At 47.7% G+C, this 27,111-nt stretch overlaps 2 protein-coding genes across 2 annotated transcripts; one reads left to right on the forward strand and one right to left on the reverse strand.

Annotated features, from left to right (window-relative positions):
- Window positions 1-1,847, reverse strand: LOC136565025 (C-C motif chemokine 5-like). Its single transcript, XM_066563418.1, has 3 exons — window positions 1,590-1,847; window positions 1,029-1,140; window positions 1-540 (listed from the first exon to the last, which is right to left on the reverse strand). Exons 1-3 carry the CDS (start codon window positions 1,660-1,662, stop codon window positions 453-455), a joined length of 273 nt encoding a protein of 90 aa, XP_066419515.1. The 5' UTR covers window positions 1,663-1,847; the 3' UTR covers window positions 1-452.
- Window positions 1,848-13,527: 11,680 nt separating this feature from the next.
- Window positions 13,528-26,431, forward strand: LOC136565252 (myeloperoxidase-like). The gene is made up of 13 exons (XM_066563752.1): window positions 13,528-13,591; window positions 14,269-14,362; window positions 15,189-15,364; window positions 15,972-16,095; window positions 18,087-18,216; window positions 19,081-19,281; window positions 19,375-19,690; window positions 21,063-21,223; window positions 21,639-21,891; window positions 23,162-23,332; window positions 24,104-24,341; window positions 24,806-25,023; window positions 26,391-26,431. Exons 1-13 carry the CDS (start codon window positions 13,528-13,530, stop codon window positions 26,429-26,431), a joined length of 2,187 nt encoding a protein of 728 aa, XP_066419849.1.
- Window positions 26,432-27,111: the final 680 nt, after the last annotated feature.

Here is a 27,111-nt window from a genome sequence, read left to right on the forward strand (position 1 = left end):
TGTGGTTCCACAGCAAGCATCCTGTAAGTAACCAGGGTACCACTTCCTTCTCTAGGGACAGATCTTACAGCATCTACTGCACCGTTACAAAATTCAGTAGGAAAAGTCATCCTGGGCTCATAAAACAGCACTCAGAGCTAATTCCAACCCACAGATAGCTCTGGGATGAAATCCCCCTCCCATTCTAGCAGTGGAGGCACAAGGTGGGGCTCAGTTTAGCCACATCACACAGCAGGGCACCCCAAGATGGGTCTGCAAGGCCAAGAGGTCTTCAGCATCACGTCTGCCCTAAGTGTAGCTGAATTATTGTGGATAAATGACACCTTTGCAAGGCAAAACAAACTTCCAGGGTCCCAAGGTGGCTCAGCAGGTCCTGGTGCTTGGCAGTAGCATTTCTAGGTCTGTGCCAAACTCTCATGGGTGGTCTGGCAGGACTTCTCAGCTTCCAGTGCTCACTGCAGCTCCAGGCTGTTCACATATTCCTTCACCCACCTGGAATCAGGGTTAGCACAGATCTCCCGCTTCTTCCTGGTCACAAACCTGGCAAGTCATGAGTTCAGGGGAAAAAGGAGCATCAGGGACTGTGGTCATGTCATTAGTCATCTCTCACAAACTCTCAAGCATCCTTGAGCTGCAGAATGTGCTAAAACCCAGGGGGAGATCAGGGTCCCTTGGGAGACCCTGCCATGCTCAGATATTTGTCCTCTTGTCCTATGCAGAGGTGAGCCCAGGTGCAGTGTGGAATGTTGAGTGGATTGGGTTCATCAAGCTCTGGAAGGTCCTGCTGCCTCCTGACCTCCTTCCCATGCCTTATTCCCAGCATCAGGACAGTCCAAGGAGACTAAGGGACCACTTATTTCTCAGCTGAGGAGGGTGAGGGCTTACACACTGCACATGGAACCTGGGTGGCTGCTCCCTTCCCCCAGGTATGATGCCTCCCAGCATCCTGCTCCTGGACCTGTTAGATGCAAAGCCAGGAGCCCAGAGGCTGGCACAGCCTCCCCTCAGGGCCCCGTGCTGGTACTTACACAACTGCTGGCTGGGAGCACTTGCTGCTAGTGTAGAAATACTCCTGCACATGACTCTGAGGCAGCTTTCGTGAGATGTAGCTGAAGCAGCATAAAGCCATGTCAGACCCCACTGGAAGAAAACGGGAAATCCAGCCTGAGACCATACTCAATAAATTGTACATTCCTGGCTGAGAGTACAGGCAACCACCTCCTTAATCAGCTGAACTGTCCCTTCTCCTCCTGCTCTGAACAGAGAAACTTGATAAAAAAATATTGCTAGGATTGTTTGTTAAATGTTTTACAATAACATCCAGGGTAAAAATCCCTATTGTTACCCTGTGTCCACTCCTAAAGGCCAGCAAAAAAATGAGGGGAGAGGAAACCTGAAAACTTTTATACCAGTAAAATTCATCCCTAAAATGAAAGGATATTAGAAAGGAAGACCAGTTGAAATAAATCAGGAGAAGTTATTCAAACAGGTTTCCAACATTTGCAGCTGACTTTTGTGAGTTCTGCTCCAAATTACAGGCAGTCAGAGGAAAAGTCCACCCCAGGAGAGCAGAGGGATGCTGTACTCACATGGAGCAGGAAGGGCCTGAGAAAAGAGGTCAGCAACCAGGATGATGGAGAGGCAGAGTGTGGAGATGTTCATCCTGGACAGGGATAAGCAGAGGCAGGATCAGAGCAGGTTCCTCCTGTGCCTTTTGGGAGGTGCTGGCTTAGTCCTTGCTTTTTATAGGGACAGTGACCTGTCAGTCAGATTTGAAGGCAAACGTGGAATTTCCAAAACATAATAGAGCTGATGTCATGGCACCTTTGCCTCAGAAATACTGAAGAAAAAAAAAAAAAAGAAACAGCTGGCTGAGGAAGTAGCAGAATAGCCTTTGTGTGAAGGGAGGTAAGTGTGAGCAAATCAGCCTCCAGTGACCAAGACAGGATATGAAACCACCCTTGAGCAGCAGGTTCACATTTGCATCATCCAAAACAACTCTGCTTATCAAAGTCACCTCAGTATCCCCACAAAAGCACCAGGAGGACCCAGCTCAGTCTCGTCTTCAAGGAACCAGGTCTGGGGGTTAGAGGTGCTCAGAACCTCAAATGGAAGATGCAGGCTCCACCAAGGGTTCCCTTCTCCAGTGGTGGGTCTGGGAAATGTCCAGGGTGGATACAGGGGGTCAGTGAGGGCAGCATGGGCAGCAGGAACACTCAGTCTAGAGACTGGCTGTAGATCTAGGCTAGCAGCCTTGGCACACCATCAAGCACAGAATTCTCGGTGCTGTGCTTCCGGTGTGGGTCTGTGCCCTCCAAACCCCTCCCAACAATCCCAATAGGGGCTGGGCTTGACTGGGAATCCTGCCTTGATGGGCTAACTCTACAAAGAGCATCTTCTCCAAGTGCCAGTGGGTTTGGTTCAAGGTGGGATGCAGAGGGCAGAGCAGGAGCTTCCCCAGCCCAGGGAGCTGAGAGGGACCAAGAGACTCCAGTCCTTGGTGCCCACCTAGAGTCATGGAGATCATGGCGTGGACTGCACAGAGGCCCCTGGCACTGCCCTTGCCGTGGCATGATGGGTTCCCCAGGATGTTCCAGGGAGCATTTCCCCTTTTTCCATCTCTCTACTTTGTGACTGGCCCCCATTTTTCTAGCTCACAGCCTGTGGTTCCTCTGGGTGTTTCCCAGCCCAGCTGCTGCTCACAAGGTGCCACGAGCTCGTGTTTCCCAGATTTCCTCACTGACCCTCGTCCCCAGGACTGCAGAGAAGGGCTGCTGTGCTACCATTCTCCTTCTCCCCCACTGGCCTCATGGGTCTGTGGGGGCACTCAGAGCGTTCCTAGTGTACCATCCACCACAATGTCCCCATGGGTGGGGACCAGGGCTGTAGGAGGGTCTCCAGGGCTGTGCCAGGGACCCTGCTGGGGTGGGAAGGAGCCCATGGTTTTTCCCAGTCATCTTCCCAGGAGGCATCCAGGTGCTGTCCTGAGGACCCTGAGGACTCTTCATGAGCAGGAGCTGGAGCTGAACCAAGTGCCTGACATCATGGGGTTGTCATGGACACAGAGTGGTGGCATTTTGGGGCAGCACAGCAATGTGCTGCAGGTATTCAGGCTTTGCAAAGGACACAACCTCAGCTGGAATTTGCCAAGGGACTCTTCCTGTCAGAGATGGGGAGATGGATTATTTATTGCTGCTGCCATATTGTATTCCAGAACTGGTCTGGCTAATTGATGTGAGCATTTCTTATGCCCCAGATCCATGTAAGGTGTAAAGTAAGGCAGTGGGACTCACCCTCATCTTCTCAGCACAACAACAACAACGGCATTTTGTGCTGAGCCTCATCCCCACTGCCCCAAGGCTGATCCTGGGGCTGGGATTTCTCTTTCCAAGGAGCAGTGCCCATAGAAAAAGTCTATTTTTATGTCCCCCACCTGCCTTGCCACATGTCCCTACAAAGGGCTTTAAAAAGCAGCTGCTGTGCTGTGTCACCTCCCAGTCGCCTGTGGTAGGTGGCAGAAATGGAGACTGTCCTGCCTTGGGACATGCAAATGAACCTGTTTGGTGTTCCCAGATCTGCTGGCAGATGAAGGAACTGTTACTGCCTGTGACATGATATGTGACGGGGCCAGATCAAGATCTCAGAAACCACAGAAAGATTCTGATCTCCCAACCGCAAGGCAGCCAGAGCTCACGCTCTGTAATGGCTGGTAAAGGCAACCGAAACCATGACATCTGATTATTGCTCTCACAGCGAGGTGTGACTTCTCAGCCCTGCACAGCCTCCCTCTTCCCTGTCCCAGACATGCCCAAGGACTGGCACAATCCTGTAGGATCATCACACAGCCCAGCCTTGCCCCTCGCTCGAGGGCTTTGCCCTGTGCAGGGTTTTTGAAGGTGCATTCTGCAGCCCTGGCCCTCAGAGTAGAGATGTCAGAGGTTTGGAAAGATGCCAAGTCATTTGTTGTAGCTCCACCCTTTCTCCAGGCCACATTCCCCAAAGCTGCCTTCCTTTGCCTTCTCCTTCTCCTTGAAGGGCAGCTCTCCAAGGAAAGGTGTTGGCAAAGGTGGCAGCTGGGATCCACCTGGCTCTGCAGAGGAACCTGGGAGGAGATCATGGCACCACAGGGACCGGGGGGTGGGGGATGCCCAGAGTCCCACTGGGACCTCTGACCAGGTTATGGAAGGGCTGCGGAGGGGCACCACGGTGGGGTCTGGCCTCAGATGGAGACGGGAGCTGCACTGACCATTTTTTAGAGCTGTATGGCACAAGGCAAAGCAGAGGGAGGTTTCTGCAATCTGTGTGCCTCGATCGCTGAAAACCAGGGAGGTTCTCTCTCTGTCCGTTTACTTCCCCTCCCAACCACATGCGAGCATCCAAGGAGCACTGGGCCCTCTGCTGTCCTCCACGGGAAGCGTTCCTGGAGCCCTTCCACTCACCTCCACCTCAGCCACGGGTCATCCCTCAGCTGAGGAGCCCTGGAGACGCCCCCATGCTCCCCTCTTGGGGTCTCCTCCCTGCACACAGCCCAGAAGCTCCATCCTCTGTGTCAGTGCTCCTTCCCCTTGAATCAGAGCCCTGCTGTGCTGGGAGCTGCAGGCACAGGTGACACTTGTACTGTTCCCTTGAGCCCTGGGCTCTTCTTTGTGCTTTTTGTCCTGGGCAGGGGTCTGCAGCTCTGCAATGCCCTTTCTTTGCTGGTAGCAAATCCCTGGGGAGTGGGGGGACCATTTCCAGCCCCTCTCCATCTCCCTGTTCATCAGGAAGCCACTTTTTGTTCCCCTTCTGTGGAACAAAGGAAGACAGAAATCTCTACTCCCCCCAAGGACCCTCTGTAAAAGAGAATCAGCTACTGGTTACCTGCTCTTCACAGCTCCAGATTAGGTTCCAAAAGCTTGCCCCAACTGGCTGTTTTCTCAAGACAAACAAGATGACCAGGTTACTGTAAAACTAGCAGGAATGGGGCTCCAGACACACTCCCTGCCCAGCACCAGGGCTCAGATCATTTTCCCTTGCCCAGGAAAGGCTCTGCTGACACTCAGCCTGTACCTGCACTGCTGTTCTCCCAGGTGACTCTGGGGAAGCTCGGGCTGTGCACTGGGGATCAGTATTGTTGTGTCCATGACACTGTGCTCAGGGTGCTGTGTGTCACATGAGCCTGGCAGTGCACAGCATCCCCAAGGGGGCAATGATCCAGTAGCAGCAGGAAAACCTCCCTGGTGAACCTCCAGAGGATGCTACACTTTTTCCTGAACCATTTGCTGTCACTGCCTTCCCCAAACCTGCCTTCAGTGGTGACAGAGTCATGGCACTACCATCTCCTCCTTCCCTGGCCTACAGAGGTGGGGTCCCCTTGCACAGAGGGGCTTCCCAATGCCACAGGCATCCCTGCCAATTCCCCCAGAAAGGCTGTGGGCATCCATCCTCTCTGGTCCTCTCCTTTAACTGCGGGGAGCAAGTGTCCCTGTTCCTTCAGGGCTTGGTTGATGCTAGCAGCAGGTCATTCTAGTGTTGGCCACTCATCTCTAGTGGTCACCACTCCTCCCTGGTGGTCACCACTCATCTCTGGTGGTCACCACTCCTCCCTGGTGGTCTAGTGGTCAGCTTTTGGCACTCTTACTGCTGCGGCCTGGGTTCAATTCCCAGCCATGGAAGGGGTTCCTGCAGCCACCACAGGTCCCAGTCTTTTCCTGGGTGGCTGTGCTGTCCTGGAACAGCTCCTGGAGTTCAGTTCAGGGTTCAGAAGCTCCCAGTGTGTGGGGCTGGGTCAGGGTGGCACGAATTTTGGGGGGTGGCAGCAGCCTGCTGTCCTCCCAGTGCCATCAGGCAGCAGCTGCCAGTGGGGTAATACCCCTGTGGTGGGGTGTAGGGAGCAGGATGTGACAGGGATGTAGGGGGCTCACGAGCCAATGCCCCCATACCGACCCCAGGGAGGGGTTTTACACTGTCTGATGCAATACTGGGCACTGTGGTGGTTTGTGTCCCCTTCAAATGCCATGGCCATGGTTTGGCCCAATTTCTCCCAAATCTCCCAAATGCTTTGTTGTGCCAGTCAGGAGTCGTTGGAAGGGAGGGAATTGGCACGATAAAAAACATTACCCTGCCACTCCAGGATCTGCTTCTTATCAGCCTTTGCCCTTATCTCTTTAAAATATTGGAGGCATTAGTCTCTGGCTATCAGTGACACAATAAATCGCAGGGCTCTAAAAAAGTTCAGTCTGTCACTGCAGAGTGATGGCTGTAGGGAGCAGGGTGACACAGCTGCAGAGAGCTGGGCAAAGGGTTGCAGAAGGCAGGGGGACACATTTCTAGAAAGCAAGGTGACACCTCTGTAGGGAGCAGGATTACAGCAGGTAGAAAGCAGGGTGACACATCCACAGGAAACAGTATCACACAGCTGCTGGGAACAGGGTGACAAGGCTGTATGGGCAGGGCACATGCTATTGCAGGATTTCTTCCTGTGATAAGAAGAGCTGCAGGGCTGCTTCTCTGAATCCTCCTGACCACCTCCTAAAGGTAAAGAGTCCCTGGAGATCAGGGCCAGAGGCAGGATGGGAACACAGGGTCCCCTCGAGGGAGTGTGACTGCCCTGTGTGTGTGTCTGTCCCTCCCGGGGCCAGGGGGACAGGGACTGACACTAAAACTCTTTCTGTGAGCAGGACTTGAACCTGCATGGGGAAACCCCAGAGGATTTCAAGTCCATTTCAAGCCTTCACCACTCAGCCATCACAGCAGCTTGCCCAGGCTATGTCTGCAGAGCCCCTGGCTGTAACCCTGCCCAGGGGCACAGCAGGACCCGGTCCCATCCTGGACATGCATGCTGCTATCCCTGCTTCACATCCAGCTCAGGGACTGCTGATCATGCTGCCACCTGCCCTGCACAGAGCACCCCAGCAGTGCTGGGAATGGGAGCTGGGCACTGGCCACAGCATCAGGGGAGATGACATGGGGGATGGACATGGTGGGAGGTCTGTGTCCTGTCTTATCTCCTTGTATCCAACAGGAAACTTGTCCCAGGACAACTGCTCCCAATCTCCTTTTCTAGCCTGGAAATATCCCAGCCTTCTCCATCCCCTCTTCCCACAATATCCCTTTTTTGCCTCTATGACAACATGTCCAGACATGGCTCTTGGAAGCAACCTGAGCCATGGACCTGGCAGGTTCTGTCCTGCAGCTGGGAGGAGATGTTCCAGGCTTGTGTGATTCTCACCAGGTTTCTGCCTGCATTTGGGCTTTTGGAACAGGGCATTTGGAGAAAGGAGGAAAAGGTGGCTGTCAAGAGGAAATGCTTGCTGAGCAAGGTTTGGTAGTGACTTGGCCACTCCTTTGGAGCATAAATCCAATTTGGAGGGCAGTCCTAGAAGCACTATTCTTGGTTTGGGTGGGAACTGGCTTTGGGGACTCATCCTGAGACATCCAGAGCCCTCCCTGGGTTCCTGGAGTTATGTCCAAGAGCTGTACAAGAGCTTCCCTGTGTCACTGGCACTCCATGCCCCTCACATGGGGATTTATCAGCAGGGACTTGCACATTACCATATCCCAAAATGGGGTCTGGAGTGGTCCACCATGATATCAAAAGGATGGAAGGGTCCAGACCACAGTGGAAGGACCTGGAGATAACCAAAGTGTGAGCAGAGGGTCCTGGAGAGCAGTGGCACCCTATCAGAGGAGGTTGAAGAAGACTAGACCTGAAAAAAAGAGGTCTGAGGGGGTTAAGGAAGTTGACAGGTGTGGTCTGGAGAGCTCCAACAGAAGCATCTGGAGGAGACTGGAGGACACCATGTTGCCCAACTGTTTTTGCAACCTGGCTGGACTCACACTTTGCACTGGTCAGAATTGCCTCAATATTCCTCTGAATCTTTCATCTTATTGACTTTTTTCCTTATCTAATCTTGTGTCGTTGGCAGTGAACAGCTATTTTCATCTACAATTCTTGTCATATTTATGGACAAAACAATCTTGCCTTGTTAAAAGAACAGGATGTGTTTACAGAAAAGTCTGTGTTCAACAGAGAGCTGACAGCTCTTCTCTTGTAACAAATGGCACTTTGCAGTATTATGCAATAGAGAAAACCACAGGGTGTGTCATGAGGCAGAGCTTCTAAATCAAGCAAACGTTCAGACTCTTGTTTTCACCCTTTAATCTTCCAAGTTTCAGAAAGCAGTGACAGCCCTGCCTGAATATCAATTTTGCTGGACACTGCACACAGCTCTCACAATTCCTGAGGACGGGGAATGGCCTCAAGTTGTGCCAGGGCAGGTTTAGGTTGGATATTAAGAAAACTTCCTTCACTGAAAGGGTGGTCAGGCACTCTAACTATAACAAGTTGCCCAGTGCAGTGGTGGAATCACCATCCCTGGAATTACTCAAAAAGCACGTGTATCTTGGGGACATGAGTTAGTGGTGGCCTTGCCAGTGCTGGAGGAATGGTTGGATTCAATTGTCTTAAAGGGCTTTTCCAATCTAAATGATTTTGTGATTCCTTGATTCACTGTTCCCTCCCATCACTTGATGCAATGTTAAAGACACTGCTGTCACCATAAACTAGTGTGTCACTGGTTGCAATATGTGGGCATAGGATGATCCAGAGGAGCCTTGGAATACCAGGGAACCCCTGCAAGCTCTGTCCACACAGACATTCCTTCACAGGGTTAAGCATTGAATCAAGCCACAAAATCTGTGATCCTTTTTTGCTTCTATTCACATATTCAGCCTCTTAAGAATTTAAGTATTTAAGCTGCAGTCCAGGAAAAATCATCCATGGCTGTGGATGACTCCCATATTTTCCAGCTGTGGGGCACAATGAAAACTGCAGTGGGACCTAAAGCTTCTTCCACTCTCTTGCTAAACCTCTGGAGTGTCTGAAGCCATGTGTTCTCCTAGTGGCTTTCCCGGGGCCTGACAACTGCTTCTCTGTGTCCCATATTTCCAGATAAGATAGGAACTGATTCCAGAGCAGGAAGATACATGGAAAATGGAGAAACCGTCCTCCTGCATTCTGTCTTTACTCCTGCCAGCCCCATCTCCAGAGGAGCCATCTCCCACCTTCCTGCCTGAGCATAGCATCCCAGTCTGGAAGAGAAGTGGAAGGAATGGAAGAAAGGTTTACTGAAGGATGGGGCAGGAAGAAGTTTGGCTCCTGAGGGGGAGCCGAAGGTTTTATTCAGGGAGTTTGGCCCACAGGAAGGGAAACAAAGCTTCAGCCCCTGGGGAAGGACTGTTGTTCTTATAGCCTTGGGTGTTGAGTCTTTAAAGGAGAACTTCCAGAAGAGGTGATAATGTCACCCCTGGGCATCACACAGCTGAAGACACCCCTGAACACCTCTGTGGTGCCACCTCTTGAACATCCCTGGCTGTTGCTGTCACTTGTCCATAAAAGGTTAAAGTTCTCTTTTGGAGTTGCAGCCTTTCTATTTTTAAAGCTGGACAATCTGGCTTTATTAAAAATCACTATGCTGCTGAGAAGTTTTTCTCCTCTAGTTGCCCTGCAATTTCTGTGCTGTAACCTATTACTTCTCACTTTTATCTGTTTTATCCTGCTCACTACATCCCTTTATAAGCTCTGCCCTTCATCTATCGGAGCAGAAGATGCACTGGATACAGTTATGTAAACTTGTGCCCTGGACAAGGACAGATTGGCTTGTACAGGCTATTGGCTCTCAGTTTGTAAATAAATCCACGGTTTGAAATATAGGAAAAATACACCATTGGTGGGTGAAGAGGAAACTTTGTACGTTTGAAGTTGTACCCAAATTAAGTCCTTAATCATTATTAAACTTGAGGCCTCATGGTTCACACCTAGGATTTAAATGTGTCTCTGTCACCTAAGGCCAGGTCAAATGGGGCTTGGAGCAATCTGGTCTAGTAGAAAGTGTACCTGCACATGGGATGGGGTGGAATGAGATGACCTTTAAGGTTCCTTCCATCTCAGACCAGTCTGGGATTCTGTGATTCTATGATTTCTATGAAAACAAAGCTGAAGGAGCTTGCAGGAATATCAGAGGTGTCAAATGAGGAAGGGGAGGATGTTTCCTTTTGCTGTTAGGAAGGGAGTTAGGAATGCAGCAATAAGCTTTCTTTTGTTTGTGTTGCTGGAGTTTAATGAACATTTGTTGCTACAGCTACTTTTTAGCAAACACCACCAATGGTTTACATAGCTCTGGGTTTATACTGGGGTATAAAGCCCTTTAGGGGTGAAGATCTGCAACCTGAACAGGACCAAGAAGTAATGCTAGCAATACCAAGAGCCTGAGAGAAAAGAAATCTGCATCTTCTCAAGATAGAGATCTGCTGCTTGGTCAAATAAGTAATGAGTAATTATTACCCTGGTTGCCTGATGTCTTGTAAACTGCTGAATGTACATTGGTCTTGGTGAGCAGGATGCTCTGGGTTTTCTGGAGGCTCCAAAGATTGCACTGGAACACCACAAATCCCAGCTGGAGCTGACACAGGAGTGCTCAGTGCTCACCTTGGGAACTGCACTTAGGCCCAGTAATGAACATGATGTGAGTGCAGCCTTTGCCTCCCAGGGCACTGGAGCCAGGGGAGCAGCATGGGGCTGCCTGCCTTCAAGGACGTGTGTCCTCCAGGGTAGACAGTGTTCCTGTCCAAGGGCAGTGGGGGTCACCAGCTTGCCAGTGAGATGTAAAGGAAGATTCCTTGTCTGACCTGGCAATTCCTTGCGTTCAGCCTGGCAGTCTCACTGGCACCACCTGAGCTGGGACTGAGGTCCCTTCCCAGCAGTGGCACCAGTGACCCTACTAGACTCCCCCACCCCTCACCAGCTCAACCCCAGGTTCCCCACAGCAGAGTCACAAATGCCTGGATGCTCAAGATAATTTAATCTTGGTGTAACAACAGAATAACAGCTTAAGGTGGTGCCTCTGAGCAGGGATCCAAACAAAGGAAGCCCTGGGCTTTATACTCCCCCAGTCCAAGCACAGGAAAGTCTGGAGTCATAAGCTCCAGCCATGTCTCTGTGTCTCTCACCTGGCTGTGCACAGGTCCCTGTTCCCCTGCTGGGAAGGGGCCTCGGTCCCAGCTCTGGTGGTGCCACTGGGACTGCCAGGGTGGCTCCTCGGTAGTCAGAGAGGGAAGTTTCCTTAGGAGTCACTATGGAAAAGATACTTGTCACAAACACAAAAAAAGAAGCAAAGCCACCCAGCAGGTACCTGGACTTCTGCCTATGCACATTTTGAAAGGAAAGCTGGATAGATAAGGTGGAGCACCTAGTAGGGTGATCAGAGTCCCTCTGGTGCTGGGGGCCACCTGCTTTGGATTCAAACTTCTCTTTAGGGGAGAAGTATTGACTTTGCATTTTCAGTTTCTGAAAATCTGGCCGTCATATTACTTTTTTTTTCTTTTTTTCACCTGACAGATTTAAAACAATATATATATATATTTTTTGGTAGCAGTTTCCTTTATCATATATGCTTTCCTCTTATTTATTTTGATTAATGAGAGCTGTGAAAATATTTGAACAGTAGGAAGGATTGGCTCCCTAATCCCGGGAGGTTTAAAAGGCTGATTGATGGCAAGAAAATTCAGCATTGTCTTTTGTTATCAGCGTCACCAATGTTTAAAGGATTAAATTATTTCTACAACCTTGGTCCACTGAAGTACAGTCCTTTTCTCTCCGCATATCATGGAATCATGGAATGGTTTCTGTTGGAAGGGACCCTAATGTTCTTCCCATTCTGCCCCCTGCCATGGAAGGAACAACTTCCACTATTCCAGGGTGCTCCAAGCACCATCCAGCCTGGCCTTGGGCTGGGATCCAGGGGCAGCCACAGCTGCTCTGGGCACCCTGTGCCAGGGCCTGCCCACCCTCCCAGGGAAGAATTTCCTCCTAGCCCTCTGTCATAATTCACATTGAAATGAATTACATCACTTGGCCCAAGACTTTGTTCCTTTCTAAGTATTGGCCCAGCTATAACTTTGGGATTGTCCATATTTCTGTCCATGTGATTTTGCTGGAGACAGCTTGACCCTGCTCTGTGCTACTGCCTCATTCCTTGTCCACTTTGTGTCATCCCCAATAATCAGCAATTATTTTATAGGAATTTCCAAATCCCTGATGGGACACAACTTTGTTTTGCCTGGACACAAATAGTGGCAGGCCCACCATGCACACATGCTGTATGTGGACATCGGGATGCCCCACGAATGCATTGGCAAAATGATCCATTTCTGTCTTCCCAAGCCTTCACAAATTCAACCAACAAGGAAAAAGAAGCCAAATTCCACCATGGTCTTTAACCGTCATAAAGTTAAGCTGACCTCTTTTACGTGCAGGAAAGAAATATGTGTCTTCATTCCTTTTTAAACTGATTTTTCAAGAAGGAAGTCAGAAGGAATGGAGAAGTGTACACTTTCTAGATCATTCCAGGAAAGCAAACCAGCAGATATTTCCTCTTGGCTCAATCTGGTCCCATTTTTTTTGGCCACACCCATCTTAAACCCGGCGAATTTCTGCCCTGGTGCAGGTGTATAAAAAACTGACTTCTCTCCCAGCCCTGCCAGTGCTGCAGAGATGGCAGGTAAGATTGGTGCATTTTCATTCTATATCTGCATTTGATATCTCTGTTGTGGATATTGATGCGTTACACAGGTGAACCCAAGGAGATGGGAGGCAGAGCAGAGGTGTTGGGACCTGGTGGCGCTTCATTCCTCCTTCTCCCCTGATGTGTATTTAATTTATTGTGAGAAGTGAACAAAGACAGTCTGATTTATTTCTCGTGCAGAAAATTCCTGCAATACATGTTTGCAAGGAATAAGCAGCTTTCAATCCCCAGGAACATGGTCCAAGAATTTTCATGGGTTGTAAATGTAAGATAACTTCTCACACTGTGAGAAATCTATTAGTTCTTCCAAATTTTATCTTTGTCCTGTTCGAAACAATTTGAAAGTTGACTAAATTACTTAAATCTTTTTACAACCTTTGGGCTAAAAATCTCCATTTGGGGAAGGTGCTGTGCCACAGCAGGAGATGTTGGTGGAACAGATCATACACATTTCTGCTTTAATGTGAAACAGGAATAGAGACAAATTTCAGAGAGCAGCAGGAGGACTGGCAGGGGTGGTTGAAAGTGATGATTGGTGTGGCAGCTTGTTTTGTTCAGCATGGAGGGGGCAGAGAGGGAAGGGTGGGGTCAGGCTCCTTTCCACCAGCTGCTTGTGGATGTTGCCAAAGACGGGACCCCAGGACACCACTGTCTTCCAACTTACCTTCCCAATATCCTCCACCACTGAGGCTGGACTGTACCTGACTGCCTATTCCTTGGCAGCTACTCAGCCCACTTTGCTGAGGGTCCCACCTCTCAGAGGTGTCCCTGTGTCCTGCCAACCTCTAGAGCCACAGCCCCAGCCTGAGTCCCACTGACAGGTCTGGACAGAGGGCAGCTCGATTTTATTCCTGGGTCCTGAAAGAGATATTGAAACCAAACATCTCAATCTGTTCTGACCATTTAGTAAAGCCCTGCCCGTTGAGGATTTATGTTGCATTTCTCCCTAGGCACAAATCCAAGGATGACTCTCCTGGGATCCCTCATCACTCTCTGTGCAGTTGGAGCAATGGGCTCCTCGGGCAATAGTAGGTTCCTGTTTGTCCTTTGGCTGCTGCTGTACTGGAAAGGGTGTGAATCAAAACTCAGCTGGAGTTCCCAATTAGATACAGCTCCAATAAAAAACTGAAATATCCTGTAGATTGACCCACTAAAAATGAAGTTGATACCTGAGAGATTTGCCTAAGGAAACTCCCTATTTAACCAACAGCCCATCTGAGCAAATCATCATTTTATGACAGGAAACTTGGGGCAGAGACTGTATCTTTGACTTCTTCTTGTGCACTTTCCCTGGGGAAAGTTCTGGAGCCCCAGGAGCAGCTGAGGGAGCTGAGAAAGCTCCTTTTCTCAGCCTGGAGAAAAGGAGGCTCAGGGGGGACTTTGTGGCTCTGCACAGCTCCTGACAGGAGGGGACAGCCAGGAGGGTCGGGCTCTGCTCCCAGGGAACAGGGACAGGAGGAGAGGAAATGGCATCAAATTGTGCCAGAGATTTAGATTGGATATTGGGGAAAATTTCTTCATAGAAAGGATTGGGAAGCATTGAAACAGGCTTTCCACAGCAGTGATGGTGTCACCATCCCTGAAAATGTTCAAAAAACCTTGGTATGTGGCAGCTTGGGGACACAGTTTGGTTAAGAACAAAGCTTTTGGTGTATAATTGAGTATCCTACATTTCTGCTTTTTCTTCTTTTATTTTGTGGAGCAGAGGTCTCAGAGGTGCTGTCAGATTCGTCTCTCCTGAGCATCATTACTGAGGCCAGGCAGTTGGTAGACGCAGCGTATTTACAGGCCCGAAAAAGGTGAGTTCTTCCTGCATGACAGCCCCAATATTTTAAGGTAGTAAGATTAAATATATGTGTGTTTTTTCTGTTTTCCAATGCATATTTATTATGGAGAAACCTTAGCACCAGAGCTCTCTTTGTCATGGCTGGAGGGATCCTTTTGCCCAGTTTGCCTGGATTCTGGTCCCAGAACCACCAACCATGACCTCCAAGTATTGTTTCCTCACCTACACTTCCATGAGCACCTCTCACTGGTCCATAATGGTTCAGACATGCTGGACACGTGTGAGTCCTCTCCTGGCAGCAGGAGTTCTGCCCCTCTTCAGAAGGACTGGAGTTGTGCAGATGGACACCCTGCCCCAGACAGATGTCAGTGGAAGTCAAACCCCAGGTATTGTCTGTGATTGTCCCAAAAGGCTGATCTGGCAGTGGGATGATTTTGGAAGGCGTCTCTCTCTACTCATCCTACAAAAGTAGCAGGACAGAACCTTGAGACCAGAAAGAGATGGAACAGGAGCGAGGTTGTCCCTCTGTTCACAGAATACACCTTGCAACATAATACATGTAAAATTTTATCCAGACACAGTTCATTGATCTGGATTTCCACATGATAGAACAAAGTTTATTGTGACAAGGAAGTATGACTGCAAACTTGAAGTAGGGGATTACAGTGCTTTGTTTGCCAAAACCATTTGAGCTGACATGCATGTGCAGACAGCTGGTCCTACTGGGCAGGGCCTGTGTGTGACCCTGCAGTGGTGTCACAGCTAATTACACACAGTCCAGCATGACAGAGGAGCTCTGATTTCAGAGAAGGTGCTTCATGGAACTCTTCTATGTTCAGCTTAAAGAGAAAACTGGAGGAAAAGATTGTTAACCCGATGGATTTCCTGAAGCACCTAAAGGACCCCATAGGAAGAACCAGATCTGCAGTCCGTGCTGCTGATTATTTGGAAACTACTTTGAAACTCCTCAAAAGGAAGCTGCATCTCTCTGAGGAACAGAGTTTCAATGTCACAGGTAATGTGATTTAGACTAAAATGTCTTACAAAGAGCAAAGAGCAGGAAATGTGCCACAGCAAGTAGCAGGGAGCAGCTCTGCCATGACCCAGATAACCAGTGATAAAACCCTTCCCCAACAGGAGAATAGATTTGAAGGTTTCTCAGAGACAGACCAGACTCCCGGGTCTTTTATTCATCATCTTGGAGAGTGCATCTCTCCTATCCTTGTAAAACCAGCCTAACAATACCTGGAACAAACCTGGGACAAAGCCCACTGGAGACCGTAATCACTGAAAACCCTCCATCTTCCACTTCTGCTTTGCACACCTAGGTTGTACCACTCTGCAAACTCATCATTTTGTTCCCAGTTGGGGTAAAACCTTCCTGGTGATGAGGCTGTCCACATTCCCCTGAAAAATTGCTTTATGACCACCCAGTTTCCCTAGTCCAGAGGGGAAGGCTGATCCACAAAAGGATTTAGGCACCAAATTAACAATTCCAATCCAGATGTTTTATATCCACAGCTCCAATTCAGTGGGCTCAAATGTTGAACTAGAACACTGAGAAGCTAAAACAACAAAAGAAGAGTAGGATCAGATGTTACTCTACAGAGTTTCTCTTGCAGACCTGCTAAGCAGGAGACAGAAGGAGATGATTTCCAAGGGCACTGGCTGTGACTATCAGACTCGTTCCATTAAATGCCCCGAGAGGGATTTTTACCGGACCATTACTGGGGAGTGCAACAACAGGTAGGATTTGTGTGTGGACCAGGTGAGTCTCTTTATTCTGACCCAGGGTAGATGATTGTGAAAGTGCCTTTCAAAGGGACAAAAAGAGTGAAATGCTCAGTTTAATGAGTCTATAACAGAGGATTCATTTCTACCTGCGCCTGTCAGGAAAAAGATGTAACTTCTTTAAGATCTCAGATTTGCGCCCACTGCCCTTTAGATGCTGCTTTGGATGAAGGAAAGGATCTTGGGGACAGGTAATAAGTTGAGAAAATTTTGAGGCTATGACTCAGCCTCTCATTTTGCTGGAGGCTACGGGAAATCATCCCTCCACTCTTCCATAAGGATAATACTAATTTCCCCAGCTGATTTAGATTATAATATTCAGCTGTTGATGTATCTCTGTGATGAGTAAGGGTAGGAATCAAATAAGACTTTAATTCTTGGTCCTTCCAACTTTGTGTATTGTACATCCTTTATATGAGAAAATTAGTTCTTCAGGGTTTTTTTGCACACAGTTTCCCTTCAGGTTCAAAGCTGGGATCAAACATTTATTTCCTTTTGCGCTTTTTAATTTAATTTTTTTTAACCAGAAAACGACCAAATTTCTACTCTGACAATAACAGTCAAGGCTCCTGGTCCTGCTGTGTCAGTGCCAGACCCCAAATCTGAGTTGGACTTGCTTCCAATGTGCACCTGGCATGAAACAGATGCACCAGATGTGATGACATAGCACAGCTCTGCAGCAGTGTGCAGGGAGCTGACACTCACTGGGGTTTTCCAGTCTGCTCCCCTGAACTCCAGGGCCTCCACCCCTACAAGGACAGCATTGTCTGTCTGCCCAGGAAGGGTATGGAGTCTCTTTCACTGGGGATATTCCAGAACTATCTGGACACAGTCCTATGCCATGTGGTCTGAGATGACCCTGCCTGAGCAGGGACATGGGACCAGGTGGCTCCAGTGTGGTCTGTTCCAGCCTGACCCATTGTGGGTTTTTGTGTCCATGCTGATTTGAGGCTCAGGGTAGGGTTGTCCTTGACCTTGTTGGGCTGTCAGAGAAATGGAGGGAGGCTTGAGGGATCCCTGTGGTGTTAATATTTTCCCAAGGATCTTGCTCAGCTTGAGGTGCACACCATGAAAATAGTTTGCCTACAAGGACAGTAATAACAGTCAGAACAAGACCCTGGTGGTTTTGAGTCCTTAATATTTGATGGAATTGCTTCAGCTCTGGCACAGTCATTGTCCTAGGACATGCTTTTATTTCACAGCACATTGCTGTGAGCACTGGCTACTCCTGTCCTTTTCCAGTGCAGAAACATAGAATCATTTAAGTTGGAAAAGGCATCCAGGACCATCAAGTCCAACCTTTGACTCATTCCCACCTTATCAACCAGACCAGAACCCTGGGTGCCACATCATATAGATATAGCCTGAGTTTTGTGCCCACAGGGCCACAGATCATTGGCTCAATCAGAATTCTTTTTCTTCTGAACACAAAATGCTGACTTTAGCAATTCAAACTTTTCAGAGCAGTGTAAGGCAACAACACAATGGCCACAGCTGCAGGCTGAGAGGGTCTGTGTAAAAACTTCCCCAAGGGGCAGCCTTGGCACAGATCCCCACAGAAGTGGAGAATCTTCATCCTTGGAAGCTTCCAGCCCTCAGCTGGACAAGACGTGGCCACCCTCACCATGCTGATAGCCCTGCTGTGAGTCTGATTTTGAGAGGGCAGTGAAGACAGAGGTGGTAGAGAGATTTAAATGCCAGATAAAATTAATGCAGGTTTAACTGACAGATGCAATAAATAGAGTGACATAAGGCACCTTTTTTTAAAAAGTTGATTTTCCTCCACAGTAATAACCTTGGTATAATTTGCATCTTGGTGTTTTGCCAGTCTCATCCCTGTTACCAGCGTGTTCAGACATGGAATAAAGGGCTGTGAAATGTTGGTCTGTACAAGGCGGCTGATGTTTGAAAAAATAACAGAAGTTGTTTTTCTGGTGATGCTGCAGAAATCACTCCCACCTGGGGTCCTCTAACCGTGCCTTCGCGCGCTGGCTCCCAGCTGTGTACGAAGATGGAGTGTCTGTTCCCAGAGGAGCAAGTGAAGGAAAACGCTACAATGGATTCCCACTCCCACTGGTGAGAGTTGTTATTCTAATCCAGCCATGAGTAAGGACACTGCCCTCAATGCACCCATCAGGAAGGAAGTAGTGGCAATATCTAAAGTGTAAATTGCTTGATCTTAGGCAGCTTTTCCACAACTGAGTTATTGCTCAGGTTAATATTTTTTGTTGGAGACAGACATGAGAAAAAGGTTATGGATGCTTTCCTAAGCAGTCTCCAAAGTGTACATCCCAAGGATTGCTGCAGCCAGTACTCAAGGACACCAGGAAGTTTGTACAAACCACAAGGCTTGGGAGTTCCTCGGCTATGTTCTTGACTTTCTGGTGTTCACAAACAAGTTTCAGCTGGAACAGGCTTTCCATGAAGCCAGGTTTGGCTGAAGGACTGTGTAGTCTACTTTTACACCTGATTGGATGGAGCTGAGGAATGACATGGAGCTGTGTAAGGCCATAACTCTTAGTAATTTATCTAAAATAATCTTGTGCATAATCTACAACTACCTGAAAGGACCAGTTGTGGGTTGGCCTCTTCTCCAAGGGAGCAAGTGACAGGACAAGAGGAAATAGCTTCAAATTTTACTAGAGGAGGTTTAGGATATTAGGAAAAATGTGTCCAATGACATAGTGGTTAAACATTGGAGCAGGATTTCCAGGGCAGTGGAGGAGTCAATCCCTGAAGGTGTTCAAAAACGGGTAGATGTGGCAATTCTCAATATGGTTTAGAGGGAATGAGGATAATCGGTCAAAGGTTGATAATCTCAGAGGTCTTTTCTGACCTTCATGATTCTGTGATTCCAAGATGTCTCAGTGGGAGTTCAAGTGAGAGGCAACCCCTCGACCATGGTAGAAACAGTCACATTTTCATTTTGGTTTCCTGCAGGTTCGAAAAGTATCCAATGAAATTGCTCATACGGCCAACGAGAATGTCACTGCAGACCGGCAGCTCTCGCTGGTCTTCATGCAATGGGGCCAGTGGGTCAACCATGACATAGACTTGGCCCCTGCCAGTGGGGAAGGAGCCAGCCTGGAGCTCCAGTGCCACACCAGCTGTGCCTTCAAGCCCCCCTGCTTCCCCATTAAGGTACCCTGACTCTCACCCGTGCCACACTCTCTTACAGCAGCAAAAATAAAACCACAGGGCTTTCTGAGGCATCACTTGGCTTGTTTGCTTTAGTTCCCCCCCGACGACCCGCGGGCGCTGAGCTCCGACACTTGCATGCCGTTTGTGCAGTCGGCCTCCGTGTGCAGCCCCAGCACCTTCCGGCGGGAGCAGCTCAACGCCGCCACGTCCTTCATCGACGCCAGCACCGTGTACGGCAGCGACGACGCCCTGGCCAGGAGCCTGAGAAACCTCAGCAGCCAGCTGGGCCTCATGGCTGTGAACCAGCTCTTCTGGGATGCGGGGCTGGAGCTGCTGCCCTTCGAGAACACGACGCACAGTGTTTGTGTGCTCACCAACAGGAGTGCCAACATCCCCTGCTTTAAAGCAGGTAAGGTGCAGCTGAGGGGGGTTCAGTGGGTCATAAAGTCAAAAAGGGACAAATATCTCTGTATGGGATTCTTGTAGGTCTCTTCCAACAGAGGATATTCTGTGATTCTGTGATATTTGAATGAGGCACTTCAAGACGTGACTACATAAGGGAATCCTCCCCGCAGTTAGAAAAGAAAAATAATCAAGCAACAACTGATTAATAAACATAAACATTATTTTAACTTCCAAAAAAAGTTATAGAAATTTGTTCTTACTTTATAAAGCCTTTTCAAAAGCATGAGAAATTTTCAATAGAATAGCCACCAGTGTTTAAAACTTCTCTGAAGCTTTTTTTCATCTACCTAGAATTCACCATTCACTTGAATGCCAATTGTCAGGTTGTCAGCACTGACTGAGAAAGCTGAGGCTGTTCAGCCTGGAGAAGAGTGGGTTGTGTGGAGACCTCACAGCACCTTCCAGGATCTGGAGGGACTACAGGGAGCCTGGAGTGGGACTGCATTAGTAACTGTAGTGGGAGGACAAGGGGGTATGGCTTCACATTGAAAGAGAATAGATTAAATTAGATATACAGAAGAAATTCTTCCCTGTGAGGGTGGTGAAGCCTTGGCAAAGGTTGCCCAGAGCAGCTGTGGCTGCCCCATCCCTGGAAGCATCCAGGGTGAGGCTGAATGGGGCTTGGAGCAACCTGGGGTAGTGGAAGGTTGAAATGGGATGGGCTTTAAAGTCCCTTCCATTCTGTGATTCTATTATTCAGTTTTCAACCCAATCAAGATTAACAGTTAAACACTCTTAAGAAATCTAGTTAATTAATTAATTAACTAACCCACCCTACATCAGAAGAAAAGTCTAGACTAGTATGAAATTTAAAAAAAACTAAAGACAAACACAGAACTTATTCAAATTTGAAGTGATCCATCACCGGAATAACATTTTAAAAAAAACATTATAAATGTGAAGTTTGCAAAATCAATCATAAGGGTACAGAGTGTTCTTATTTCCTCATTCTCTGCCTGTGAGAAGGGCTCCTTGCTGAGTGAGGAGATGCTCAGTGCTTCTTCCATTATCTCACAGAGGGTCTTCAGTGAGTGCCTTCCAGTTTTCATAGAATCACAGAAGGGTTTGGCATGGAAGAGAACTTAAAGACCATCCTGTTCCACCTCCTGTCGCCTCCTGTCATGGGCAGAGACACCTTCCACTAGACCAGGTTGCTCCAAGCCCCATCCAGCCTGGCCTTGTGCACTTCCAGGGATGGGGCAGACACAGCATTATTGCCAGAAACATCACCACTTGTTACTTAACTGTCCTAACACAAAAACTTGCTTCTGAAATTGAAAGCAATGTACAAAATTCATAAAATATTTTCATTTTAGGTGACAAAAGGGTGACAGAAAACCTGGGACTGTCTGCAATGCACACTCTCTTTGTCCGAGAGCACAATCGCCTGGCTAGGGAGCTGAGGAAATTAAATCCCCACTGGGATGGGGAAAAGCTTTACCAGGAGAGTCGAAAGATTGTGATTGCCATAAACCAGGTACTGATTACTCTCAACTGTTCATCATCGACAAACTTAGAAATGGTTTTCTGTCAGGCAAAAGGAGGAAAATGTTTTGCCAAATCAGTGGAGTTATTTGTGGAAGTTGGAAATTGTGAATGAGGATAGTCCATCTGAGACAGCATGGATATCCAGAGCTTTTTTATGAGCCGTGCTACTAATTTCTCAATTATTTATTATATTAGTGCATAAATTAATTATTAGATAAAATAATTTCACATTTTAAAATAATTTCTATCCATTATGCCAAACTTATTCCCTTGCTACAGCTCTTTTTTCTGAAGATTTTAATGAATTCTGCAGCAGAGAGTCCACGTTCATTCTCTGCACTTGACTTCTGATGCCATTTCTGCTGCAGCTGCTGGTAACTTGCTGTGCTCTTGTGGTTTTTCAGATCATAACGTACAGAGATTACCTCCCACTCCTGCTGGCTGAGGAGGCCAGCAAGTGGATCCCTTTGTACAGTGGTTACAATGAAAAGGTGGATCCAAGGGCCTCAAATGTTTTCTCCCTGGCTTTCCGATTCGGCCACACGTCGGTGCAGCCTTTTGTGTCCCGTTTGAATGAGAGCTTTCAGCCTTTGTGTTCCTCCTCCCATGTCCCTCTGCATTTGACCTTCTGTGCTCCATGGAGGATTGTAATGGAAGGTAAGAACATGGAGCAGTGGTCCTGGTCTGGTCCTGGGGTGGAGATCAGCTGGTCGGGCACATAGAATTACAGAATCCCAGGATCATTTAGGTTGGAAAAGATTTACAAGACCATCAAGTCCAACCTGTGACCCCCACGTTGTCACCCAGCCCAGAGCACTGAGCAGCATGTTCAGTCATTCCTTGGACACCTCCCTCCCAACTCAGCAAGACATGACAGTGGAGTGCTCGACATCCACTCAGACGGTGCAGCTGCTCCTGTGCTCCAGGAGGCAGGAGACTCCCTGTGCCAAATGTCAATCCACCAAAGTCTATGCCAATCAAAGCTCTTATATCCCCCTATAACCAGGAGACATGGAGAGAGGGTGATGCATCCAGTTTAACTGGACTAAAGCAGCATCATTCCTTCCTAGAGGTGCCCATCCCTCTTCCTTGCTCTAACTGGAGTTATGGGGTCCTGCTATTACATAGCTGAGATCTCCAGATAAATCTTTCTGAGGAAGACAAGTATCTCTTCCAAAATGGGTTAACTAGTCATGAGAAATATAATTACAGTAGTGCAGCCAATTTTCCTGGTTTTGCTCATACTGTCTCCTTAATTGCTATGAAAAAGATGTGGACAGTCAGACATTAATTAATGCTATCACTACATTTAATGTTCTAATAAATGTCTGTCAATTAATAGTGAATTACAAGCAAAATTCATTGCAAAACCTAAAACCTTGGACAGACCCCCAAACACCAGGACATAATGGAGCCTGGCAGGCTGAGGAGCAGACTCAGAAAGGGACTGGTGGATGGCAAGTGGATTTAGAAGTGTGAAAGGAAAAGCTAAGGGATGGGGAGGGATAAGGAATTTAGTTACTATGCGAGGCTTTATTTACTGGCACCTGCAGACGTGTACAGGTTCATGCAGGTACCACTGTGAGGGTGGGCAGGCCCTGGCACAGGTTGCCCAGAGCAGCTGTGGCTGCCCCAGCCTTGGAAGTGTCCAGGGCCAGACTGGACAGGGCTTGGAGTAACCAAGCTGGGACAGTGGAAGGTGTCCCTGCCCATGGCACGGGTGGAATGAGAGGGGCTTTAAGGTCCTTTCCAACCCAAACTACTCTGTGATTCTATGATTCTGTGATTCCATATACACATGGTGAAATGAAAATATGAAGATGAAAACCCCACCCAGCCCATAGTAGACTGTTTCAGCTGCATGAAAGGGATCATCAAAGCTGCACCTTGGCACAAAAAATCTTTCCTTGCTTTGAAATGGCTGCAGGAGGCATCGACCCCCTGATCCGAGGCATGGTTGTGGACCATGCAAAACTCATGAAACAGAACCAGCTGCTCATTGAGGAGCTCCAGAACCACCTCTTTGAACAGACAGAGGTGATGGGTCTGGATCTAGGAGCCATGAACATGCAACGGGGAAGAGACCACGGCCTTCCAGGTAAGGAGACACAAGTCCACACCTCCTGTGAATAAGACCTTTTTTCCTTCTTCTGCTTATTCCATGAATGAATTAAGCTTTTTCTATACTAATGGGAAGAACCAGTACCTTGATTTGAGGGTGAAGGATGGACAGACAGTCAAGCTCAGGAAATAAGAAGTTTCTGTATGATAAAAATCTTTTTGTGAGACATACGACAAGGACAAAAGGCTTAGAAATCAAAGATGATATTGGGGATAATATAAGAAAGTGGGTGAGAGACTGAAGGTAGAGACACAAGTGACCAAATTAGGCTTCCACATGGGCTTGGACACCTGCCCTGGGCTTTGTTCTTTGTCCATCAATCTTGGCTTGTCCCAGACAAGCCAGAGTTCTGAGTAGAAGTGACTTGCACCCACAGGTGGGACTGCCCCAGGTGCTAGAGAAGAACGGGTGCTCTTGGGTTAAACACAACCAAATTTCCTCTTTTCTAAGAATTTGATCCTAGAAATTTTGCCTCCCAAAGCTGTAGGGACTGATGCATTCACCCACAGCAGTAGAAAGATTTAACCAAAAGGATGAGGTGTAGTCACAAAGATGACCCAAACTGTTTGTTTAGTGTACATATGAGAAAATATTTGAAAATATGACATTTGTTGGGACTGCCCAGACAATAGTGCCTTACAGATCCTTTAATACAATGAGAAGAAACAGGCAGTTCTCATGGGCCATGAAAGGTGCTGTGGAGATGTGGTGGTGGGTCCTGGTCATCTGCTGCTCCTGCTTTTGCAGGTTACAATGCCTGGAGGGGCTTCTGTGGGCTCTCCCAACCCCAAACTGTAGAAGAATTATCTGAGGTACTCGGCAATCCCAAACTGGCCAAGAAGTTCATGAATGTGTATGGGACACCGTACAATATTGACCTCTGGATTGGGGCAGTTGCAGAGCCCGTGGTTCCCCAGGGCAGAGTTGGGCCCCTCCTGTCCTGCATTATCGGCACCCAGTTCAGGAACCTGCGTGATGGGGACAGGTGAGAGATACATTCCCTGTGGCATTTTTTAGGGGGGAAATGCTGACATTTCCTGTGACACACTAATCCAACCCATTTACAGCACTCCAGTGAGTGCTCCCAGCCAGGCTCATCCCTTAATTTTAGCCCAGTTGCCAAAGGACTGCCTTTTGTCAGCCTGTTTCTCTAGATAACATGTGGCTATGGAGTACCAGTTCCAGATCATGGGGGATCTGCTGTGGCCTCTGCCTGAGGTGTCTTTTACTCTCAGGGCATAAATCCCTGCATTCCAGCAGTCTGCTGATGCTGTGTGGAAGAGGCAGGCTCTGTGTACTGGCAGAACCCAGATCTGGCCACACTGGAAACACCTCTTTCTAAAGGGGTGTTCCTAGGGAAGGTGGATTAAGGACCATTCAGACTCACCTTGGCCAGGTCCTCAGCAAGGAACCAGAGATTATAAACTGCTTCTGAAAATTTCATTGCAGATTCTGGTGGGAAAACCCGGGAGTTTTCACTCCACAACAGTTGCAAGCATTGAGAAAAATCTCAGTGTCAAGGGTGGTCTGTGACAATACTCATATCAAAAAGATACCCAGGGATGTGTTCAAGATCAACACTTATCCTGAGGATTTCACTGATTGCCAAGAGATTGACATGCTTGACCTCTCATCCTGGAAAGATGAGCCTGAGAGTGCCACAAAAGGTACCAGTAGTCTAAGATCTGTCAAAAATAATAAATGCACTATTAGGTCTTTTCCACACCTAAAATATTGAAAGAATTAAGGTTTCCACAGTGATTCTACCCCCAAAAGACAATGACTGTCCATTTAGCTACACTCAGACAGCACTGGAGGCAGAGGTGCTGTTAACTGGGTTTCCAGGCAATCCATCACTTTCATCATACCTTATTCCCTGCCTCTTCCTTTCAAGCAGATGGGAAATCCCTCAAAATACAGCCTGTTCTGAACCTTGGGAATGTGTCCTCTAAAGACCTTATTTCATAGTCTTTTCTGACAGGAAAGGTGTTGATGAAAAAGCAACTAGAATTAGCCAACCTGCTCCAAAGTCTTACTGTGCTGCTCCAAGCTCCTGCTCTCTCCTCATCTTCCCCAAAACTTTGAATCAGTTTAAGGTATATCTGGAGTAGTTTTGACACTGTATGGCCTCACACACACTGTGACCACACATTCCTGGTCACATCTCACAGCAGAAACCAGGTTGAGGGTATTCTCATGAGGGCACTGGCATTGTGCCAGTGTCAAACCATGACACACACCAATACACCAATAGCTGAACAAACCTGATCAAAGGTTATGATGTGTGACAGTAAAACAATGTCTTTGTCAGAGATGTGGACACTCAGGGTCCTACTAAAACACTTTTGACTACGGGTCTCCCAACTGAAATGATGTGGGAGAACAGAGGCTTGAAGAATGGAGTGGACTGGATTGGATTATTTTTCCTTCTGACAACCCATTTATAGATGATCACAATACCTGGGGATCACCTACACTGTCCTTCTCCAAGGCACAGACAACAAAGCATCTCCATGCAGTTCCTGTATTGAGTTTGAGTAACTATTTGAAGGAAACACTGTTGTTTAAGACAGATATTTGCACTTAAAGGCTAAATTTTGGTGGCTTCACCTCATTCTTTAGGACCTGAGTCCAGCTTACCTTCTCTCTATACAACAGAGGTTTTTTCATTTCTTTTCTTATCATATTTTTATGGTCACTAAAATGTGCTGAGCTGCTCCCTGTGGCTCTTTTCTCATCAGGCTTGGGAGAAGTCAAAGTGTTTCTGTAACCCAGAGAGAGTTAAATTCCAGGGCTAAAAGCAGTTGTTAGAAGTTTAACCTTTTCAAATGTCAAGAAATTTTCCCCAAACCACTCATTCTAAGGCTGGAAGGACCACAATGTCTCAGAGGTGCAAGGATACAGGGATGAGAAAAAGGTGGACAAAAACAGTGTGTCCAGGAAAGACTTTGTGCCTCTCAGCAGCTTTTTCTTGCTTTATTTTTCTTGCTTTATTTTTCTCGCTTTTTATTTTCTTGCTTTATTTTTCTTGTAGTTTCTAATCCTATTCATCAGACCAGCATTGGAAACCCCTAATGGTGGCACTGAGCTGCTCCCGGGAAACTCCTCCCTGGACATCAGGCTCCGCTGGCTGCTGCTGACTGAACATCAGCACATGGTTTCCCAGAGGGAAGCTCAAGACTATGTATTCTGTTTTATTTCCTGTAATGCAATTTAAAAAAAAATATAATTTCTTTGAAAAAAACTTCCAGTAATGTAAGTCTTCAGATGAAAGGGTAATGATATTTTATTTTCTGTTGCCCTAAAGAATTGATCAGAGGATTTCTGACTCTCTAAAAGTGTAATTATGACAAGATTTTTTACTTCCCATCCTGAATGGGTGTCAAACCTGCAGGCTGGCATGCTTGCACTGCAAAATCAAACACCTTATCCTTTTACCTGCTCAGAAATTAGCACATTCATGTAATCTTCACAAAAACTTTCCCAATCTCCTGGTTTTGCACAAGACAAGGAGCTGTTAGGGCTGCTTCTAATCAGCAGAGATTTCAGCCTTTGAAGTCACTGAAGCATGGCAGGTGCATCTTGAAGCTTTGAAACAAGTTTTATTAAAATCCTACAGTGAATCTGTGTGGTTTAGGTATTCTGGGCAGTAATAAAACACATCCTTGTGCACTCACCTACAGTTGGCATCAATGACAGGCTGGGGACAGAGGGGTTAGAAATCTTTCTATCAGAAAAGGGCCTGGGGGAGCTGG

This window comes from Molothrus aeneus, chromosome 20 (assembly GCF_037042795.1).
Source record: "Molothrus aeneus isolate 106 chromosome 20, BPBGC_Maene_1.0, whole genome shotgun sequence".
In the NCBI taxonomy this organism is placed as follows: Eukaryota; Metazoa; Chordata; class Aves; order Passeriformes; family Icteridae; genus Molothrus; species Molothrus aeneus.

What these genes read in the sequence shown, in the direction of transcription:
- LOC136565252 (XM_066563752.1), top strand. Translation starts at nt 13,528, where the DNA reads ATGACTCTCCTGGGATCCCTCATCACTCTCTGTGCAGTTGGAGCAATG. An exon ending in TATTTACAGGCCCGAAAAAG is followed by an intron (nt 14,363 to 15,188) that starts GTGAGTTCTTCC and finishes TTCTATGTTCAG; the next exon opens with CTTAAAGAGAAAACTGGAGG. An exon ending in CATCCCCTGCTTTAAAGCAG is followed by an intron (nt 19,691 to 21,062) that starts GTAAGGTGCAGC and finishes TTTTCATTTTAG; the next exon opens with GTGACAAAAGGGTGACAGAA.
- LOC136565025 (XM_066563418.1), bottom strand. Translation starts at nt 1,662, where the DNA reads ATGAACATCTCCACACTCTGCCTCTCCATCATCCTGGTTGCTGACCTC. An exon ending in TCAGGCCCTTCCTGCTCCAT is followed by an intron (nt 1,141 to 1,589) that starts GTGAGTACAGCA and finishes GTTTTCTTCCAG; the next exon opens with TGGGGTCTGACATGGCTTTA. An exon ending in TGCTCCCAGCCAGCAGTTGT is followed by an intron (nt 541 to 1,028) that starts GTAAGTACCAGC and finishes ATGACTTGCCAG; the next exon opens with GTTTGTGACCAGGAAGAAGC.